The following is a 7,825-nucleotide window of genomic DNA, read 5'->3' on the forward strand; positions in this document are numbered from 1 at the left end:
AAAATATTTATTCAATAACGTTTCTAGGCATCTTAACTTAACTTATTTTGTAAAAATATCAAATTTGATTTTTTTTACCTTTTTGATAAAAAAAAATCAAACTTTTTGGGTTATTCTGAGGCGTTTTGAAAAACGACCTCAGAATAACCCAAAAAACTAGTATTGGTTTGTGTGCCGTGTGAATACGGTATTAAACAAAGATTTAGACGAATTAGAGTTTAGGGAGTTTACATGGCGAGGCTGAAGATACAAGTTGTCAAACATGTATCTTCAGCCTCGCCATGTAAATTCTTAGAACATTTATCAATTAATGATTTTTGTCGTAATGTTCGAGCTAACGTTCTTCTTAGAAAATTTTGCTACTTGGTTTTCAGTTCATAAACTAGAAAAATAAAAACATGTCTAACTTATTTAACGAAATGCACCACGGGATGGTAAACCAACAGACTTAGTATTTTTTTTTTAGGTTTTAACGTTTACTATTTTTCTAATGTTTAGTTATAAAACTGAAAAAAGGCTTTAACAATCGTTAACTGGCTGTAATAAAATTTTTTAAAAACTTGAAAAGATAGGAAGAAACTTGGTAAACGTACAATACCACATAGATAGTAGTAAACGTACATGGTAAACGTAAAATACCACATAGACGTGGAAAGAGGTGGGAGGGAGAGGGGCAAAGAAAATGAGTAGAGGACAGGTACAATTTTTTTCCAATAATCACATTTATGATTAACATACTTTATCGATGCTTTCAAGTGACTTATTATAATCTAAGAAATTAAACAACTTAAAATTTGAGTTTACTAAGTTATTTTATTCACAATTACCTTTAATAAAAAAAGAAAAATTTAATATTGTTGTAATGCTTTGGTTATTTAAAAATGTATTTACATTACATATTAATGAAAGCAACCACGAAGGAAGAAATTTACTTTCCTACTATTTTATACAAAATTTTTTCTGCAATATTTCATTGACGCAAAACGACTTATTGGAAATTCAAAGTCAATACTCTCGGCAAGTTTACTTTTAATTGAAACTTATGCCGATCCAGAAAGACGTTCGTCTGTCATTGTTGATTGCTGATAATTTTTGATAATCTTTAGTCTACTGAAACCTCTCTCAGCGTTAGCAGATGTAAAAGGAAGAGCCAAGTAGATCTTACAGAATTAAGACAAGTTAGAGAGACCTGGCACCATCTGTTTCTCAATCAAGGATGGAAGTAAGTCTTTCATTTGTAGATTAGTTGTTTCATTTGTAGATTAGATTGATGCATACACATCTACAATGAGTTTATTAATAAAAACAATGAGTTTATTCATAAAAACAATGAGTTTATTCATAAAAACAATGAGTTTATTAATAAAAACAATGAGTTTATTCATTAAAACAATGAGTTTATTCATTAAAACAATGAGTTTATTCATTAAAACAATGAGTATATTAATAAAAACAAGTTTATTAATAAAAACAAGTTTATTTAATTATTCATTGTTTTGATAACACTGATTAAATTTTATAACTTAAACTTCGTATTTAATATTTAAAAGAAACATAAAATAAACTTTTTATTACAAAAAAATAATAATAATAACTTAAAAATATATTAGCGGTATATTTTAAAGGATTTCATCAGGTTCGGTTTAGAAGTACGTCACAGTTTTATTTCACACAATTCTATAAATACCCGCCTCTCCTAAATTGAAAGCCAATACTAACTATTGTAACACTAGTACATACATTTAGAAAATCTTTTTAAACTGTATTTATAAACCAAGCCGATTGTGTATTTAATGTCAAGATAAGAATGGGAAGATTTTTTTAAATGTTAAATTGTTTTTTCTTTAACTTTTGTTATGCCTAAATTAGTCAAACACTGCAGTAAATTGGTAAATTTTAATAAAATGAAAAGCTATGTCAATAAGTAAAACTTTATTACAATTAAAAAATTCCTAACTACAAAAAAAAAAAAGACAATATATCAAATTTTACATTTGCTAACTACTGATAATAAAATTTACCATTCATCTAACAATAAAGTTTATTTTTTTCGATATAATCAATGACCGTGTCTGGGACCAAATATCTGATGCTTTCACCACGACTCAACGCAGTTCTAAAGAAAAACTCAGTGAAAAATAATTTTAGACTAACTTAAAACAAACAAAAAATAAGTGGCTAACAAGCTGAAAAACAAACCGGATCTTAGTAGCACTTATTTCATTCAAAATCCATTCCTCCACAATATCAATATTATTCTAAATACAAAAAAAATCATGATAACACGAGCACACACACAACAAAATGTTATCAGCTAAGTAAATAGTAATAGTAAAAAGTACAGTAATCCTTATTGTGCCTGGTAATACTGCGGTCAAATTGTTTCTTGGACCAGCAATCATGTATGTCAAGGTTTGTATTTTTTAGCTATAAAGCTGAGAGGATTGTAGAATTGATGATTAAAAAAAAAAAAAATCGTTGCCTTCAATAAAGTGGCCCTCAAAGCTTGGTAGAATTGAAAACAGTGAAATAATAGCTTTTTAATAAATCAAACATTTATTATAAAAACTTCAGTAAACTAAAAGTCGAACCTTAAACTTGGAAAGAATATTCGAACTTTCAATAAACTTCTCTGGATTTGAGCCAGCCCTAGTTATAACAACTAAACCATGTTTACCAACAATTTCCTCAATCTAAAATTTTCCCCAAGATAATTTAAATAATAATAAAAAATGGTCAAGAAAGAAAAAAAGGAGAAAAAGAGAATTAGCAAAAGTTTAAGGCTGGCAAAAAAAAAAAAAGGAACTTTAATAGGTAGCATTATTCTACTATATTGTATTAGAATTATTAGAGAGTAAGAAGAACATGATTAAACAAAATCAATAATTGAATACATCTTCAGTTTTCCAAAGATCTGGCACAGAAAATGACTCCATAAGATCAGCTCCACATAGAAACTTAACATGAACTAAAAAAGTAAAATAAAATAAAAATAAAGCTAATTGTAAACTTTTTTGGTGTGCAATTCAAACAGTTTCCATTATGCCATTTTCTTATTTAAATATGATCTAACCAAAGGATTGAAACAGTTTTTAACAACACCCAACAACCTTCCTGGCATTAATCTGTTTTACAGATCAGGACTGAATTTTTCTAAGGAGATGGTAGGTTCATCCAAGGTTTATTAACTCTTTTCTACTCATATCTACAATAGAATTAGGGGCTTTACATCAAAGATTTCCTTCTTCATTGTGCAGTGTTATGACTAGAATCAACACTCATTGTTTTGACATCATTGTTTCTGTGCTTACTTGACTTAAACACTTTTTATATTCTTAACTCTTGAGCATCTTCCTTAACTTTTTTATTTCATCTGTTTTCTCCAAATTTAATTTTATTTAATCTTTAATTATGCATCTCTTGCTGTTAGAATCAGATATAATTTTCTGAAGTTGCTACAAGCACAAACTATTCTGGCACAACTTCTTATGATCTGCTGACTGAACCAATTGTATTTCTGTGAAAACAAAAACTTACCAATACACTCTTTTTTTCCAATGTTACTAATTTCAATCTGTTTTTTGATGTCTCTGTATTCAACAAAGTACGTTTTTTACATTCAAAACAAACAACATTAAAAGCAATTTTATATCACTGCATCTCTTTTGAAACCACTGCATCTCTTTTGAAACCACTTCCTCTCTTTTGAAACCACTACCTCTCTTTTGAAACCACTACCTCTCTTTTGAAACCACTACATCTCTTTTGAAACCACTACATCTCTTCTGAAACCACCACATCTCTTTGAAATCACTACATCTCTTTTGAATTTACTACATCTATTTTGAAATCACTTCATCTCTTTTGAAATCACTACATCTCTTTTGAAATCATTACTCATATACTGTAAAAGTAATAGAGTTTGCAAAAACTTCTCTCCTACATACTCCACAGCTGCTTTCCAGTATTTTCTGCTGTTCATTTTTGACTTTATAATGCATAACTTTAGTTTAGTTAAACAAAATTACTTACCAGGTACAGCATAAACTTTATTAGCATCTTGTTGAATATGCCTTAATACTTTCACAGTTCGCTGCCATGAATCTTGCTCACTTTCCCAGCTGCTCACTCTAAAAATTATACAATACAGATGTAAAACTGTAACAGATACATTGATTTAAATAAAACCTTTTAAACAATTTAATTCAGATAAAACTCAATTTTTTTCAATCGTTATAAGAGCTAGCATCTCTTGTGAGATCTACTAAAATTCATTCTCGTGTTACTCCTCATTCAATTGAGTCTTATCCTTTTTCTGTGACTGTTCCTAAGTGCTCCAATTCATCTAGTTTTTTTCCTCGAACATCAGTTCTTTGGAATTCGCTTCCTTCATCTTGCTTTCCTGATTCATATAACTTGCAATCTTTTAAGTCGTCTGTCAATCATTATCTTGCTCTACAAACTCCATCTTTTCTCTTCCAGTAACTTGCAACTCTTATAGTGGTTGCTTGCAACCTTGTTGGAAGTGAAGATGTAAAAAAAAAAAAAAAAAATTCTAAATAGTTAAACTAAATAAAATTATGTTAAAGATAAAACCTTATCCAGTTAGAAGTATTTGTTGCCAATTGACACATCTGCACTCGATGCTTCGAAGCAATAAGTCCCTGAAATGCACAAAACTTTATTACTGAAAATGGTTCTATTCATAAAAAGTATTTATAAACAGAAAAAATAGAAACATAAAAAACAGACGTAAAGAATCATATTCAATTTAAAACTTTATTACCTTTGAATTAGTGAGTCTTAAACTGGTGTTGTATAAATTGTTTCAAACATTTTAAAAAAACTGAATGGAATTATTTGAAAAATTTAAATGCAATTTAAAAATATGATGTAGAGGAAAGCTACAGGATGCACAATATCCTGCTATTAGTAAGAATTTTTAAACTGTGACTGCATAATCTAAATGTGGTCTAATTTTTTATTGAAAAAATGAGGAGATCCTGCAAATTCTATTAAGAACTTTTTTTTTGATAAATTTGCAGGATCTTCTTTAAAAATATTATTAGAAACTGTGATATTTGCTAGTTATTTATCAGAAACTATTCCATCATTATGAAATTACAAGAAAATTTAAAATAATGGATATGATAGCCATTTAACTAAGGCGGTAAAGTGTACCTGTGTGGTTAGTATAATTCCCTACAGAGCAAAAGGTATAGGTTAAATTAAGATATAGTTATCAAATCCTATTACAACATTCACAACTACTGTGAATATCGAGGTAGGATTTATTTTACTACAATATTCATAGTAAAAAATTTATTCCTACCACATTAGAAAATAATGTTGTAGGAACAAATGTTTTGGGGTAGAACAATCCAATTTTTTTACTTAATTCTAATCAATAAATAAATATTTAACCTTTTTTTTATACATATCGTGAGTTGGTGAAATAATTCCTCCAATAACAGTTTTACCATAGCTTTTAAGGGTATCTCGAGCTAACTCTATAAAAAAAAAAATTGTCAAAAAAAAAACACGTGCACAGAGAAGCTGATTTTTAGAGCATACATATAGTATGTATGTGTTTTAAATATTTTAAACTAGGTGGTTAGAAAAGTTTGTAGAACCCCTTATAAAAATAAAAATAAAAAAACTTTTTAATTTTATTTCATTAAATATTTAAAAAAATTGCCCATGATTTTAGGGCTTTTTTATTCTTAGGCTCCAATTACTGCAATGATTTACAATGTATCCTTATTTGACATAAGTATAAACATATAAATGTTTGGAGCTTCTCAAACATTAAGAAATACTGCATCCAACCCTGCATTCTATGACACTAAGTCTCCATGGGTTGTTTCTGAATAGTGTTAAATTTTCCTTACATGCCTAAACTCTATTCTTTTGATTTTAATTGGTTAACTCATGGGGTATACAATGTGACAGTAGTTTTCTTTTTTTGAAGAATGTTGTGAAGATTTTATTGATTGTAAAATGATCAATTTAATAATGTCAGGGTTTTAATTATATCATGTGTTGCATAAGTGTTTTCTTTAAGAATGCAAACATTCCATTTTCTTAGCTATATGTGGCTTAAAGGTACACTGAGGAGGGATCATTTTTGAGACTCTCTTTAAATAGTTATATCTTTAAATAATTAACTTTAAAAAATAGAGTTGGCAACTATACTATATTTTTTTTACTTAATTTTAGTGCTTGATCACCCTAAACCAATTGATTGGTTTGTGCTGAAACTATAAGTAAAAGATGATCCATGGGACAACAAATTTAAGCTTGTAACAAGCTGCTTCACAATACTTGTTAGGTTATGCTTATTTTTGCCTGTTGATGTCTCTGATGTGGTCAGATGAGTCTGTGTTACTTTCGGAAACAGGTTTACCAGTGGAATAACAAAGCCAGACTTTGCTCTCAATTTGCAGTTTTTAGAGATTCTTATCCTCAAACAGTTTATTTAAAGAACCAAGTTTTTTGCATCACATATAGTATTTCAGAACTTTTGTTTGGTTGAAAAAGCAAAAAATGGATTCCCATTGTCATAAGAACTGAGACTCAGTAAACAAAGTATAAGAACATATTATGCATTTTAACAACTAAATATATTTTTGATTGGAGTTCAATATTTTGCTTATCATTAACCAAAGAATTCTAATATAAAGATTTTAATAGACTACTAATAACAATTTTAATATATATTTATATTCTTTCTCTTAGAGAAGCATGCAATTCTAATGAAAAATGTTCTTTTTTATTAATTTAAAGGTCATTTTTTTTGTATTATACAAGCCATGAATTCAATTTCATAACAGATCTTAAGCTTAGGACATTCACCTTTAAAAAGATCAACACAAAGACATTTATATCAGAAAAAACATGAAGACCATGTTAATATATTATATTATGTAAAACAAAAAAAAGAACACCAAGACAAAGACTTTAGCATACAAAAAAAAAATATCAAACCTTTTTAAAAATAAACTTGATTAAAATAATCTTGAAAAAAAATATTAAAAATAATAGCTTAATTAAGAATAATTGTCAACAACTTGTATTTTTAAAGACTTTTACTAAGTAGCTTCTTTACCATTATGAGTTTTTTATCAATAGTGTAAAATATATATATATTTTTTATAAGCAATACACTTACCAAATATTCGAAGATGCATGTTTGTAATTGGATTAAAACTTCCACAGCTAAGCAATAATACTGCTTGATTAGCAGCCATTGTACCAATAAATAATTATTTTCAAACTTTTCTATTAGTAAAAAATTTTTTTAAAGTTTAAAGCAAAATATGTATTATTATTATCATTTTTACTTGAGTGCTTATGACAAAATGTAATACTGAGATTTATATGGTTATACTCCTACACTGAAATAGGGGTAGGGTGAGGCAAGAGTACTTACATTGACTTAATATTTGAGTATATATATAGTATATATATATATATACATACTAATATAACATATATGTATACATATATAATATGCGTATGTATATACATACATATATATATATACATATGTATGTATATATGTATATATTTATATATACATATTTTTTTTTAATGATAATTCACTTCCCCAAGGCCGAGAAAGCCACTACACTCAAAGAGGCTAGTTGTGGTTACAACCCTCTCTCAACTTTATAATTCAGAAACACAAACCTTGATATACAAGGCCACTGTGCAAAGAAACAAGTCGAGCAGGGTACTACTAGGGATATGGTGGTGGTGGAGATTGAACTAGGAACTTCTCGCTTATGAGGCAAGCACTCTACCATTACACCACTACAGCATA

The 7,825-nt window shown here is 28.1% G+C and overlaps 1 protein-coding gene across 2 annotated transcripts; it reads right to left on the minus strand.

Moving 5' to 3' along the window:
* Positions 1–847: 847 nt before the first annotated feature.
* Positions 848–7,342, minus strand: LOC100214495 (nicotinamide/nicotinic acid mononucleotide adenylyltransferase 1). Of its 2 annotated transcripts, XM_065793479.1 has the most exons (9): positions 7,172–7,342; positions 5,425–5,510; positions 4,597–4,664; positions 4,033–4,130; positions 2,895–2,968; positions 2,592–2,693; positions 2,200–2,258; positions 2,022–2,116; positions 848–1,282 (listed from the first exon to the last, which is right to left on the minus strand). In XM_065793479.1, exons 1-8 carry the CDS (start codon positions 7,248–7,250, stop codon positions 2,029–2,031), a joined length of 654 nt encoding a protein of 217 aa, XP_065649551.1. In that variant the 5' UTR covers positions 7,251–7,342; the 3' UTR covers positions 848–1,282; positions 2,022–2,028. The 2 variants fall into 2 exon arrangements, with proteins under 2 accessions (XP_065649551.1, XP_065649550.1); XM_065793478.1 differs by lacking the exon at positions 848–1,282 and having other exon boundaries at positions 1,918–2,116.
* Between the last annotated feature and the right edge of the window lie 483 nt (positions 7,343–7,825).

Source organism: Hydra vulgaris, chromosome 03 (assembly GCF_038396675.1).
Source record: "Hydra vulgaris chromosome 03, alternate assembly HydraT2T_AEP".
Taxonomy (NCBI): domain Eukaryota; kingdom Metazoa; phylum Cnidaria; class Hydrozoa; order Anthoathecata; family Hydridae; genus Hydra; species Hydra vulgaris.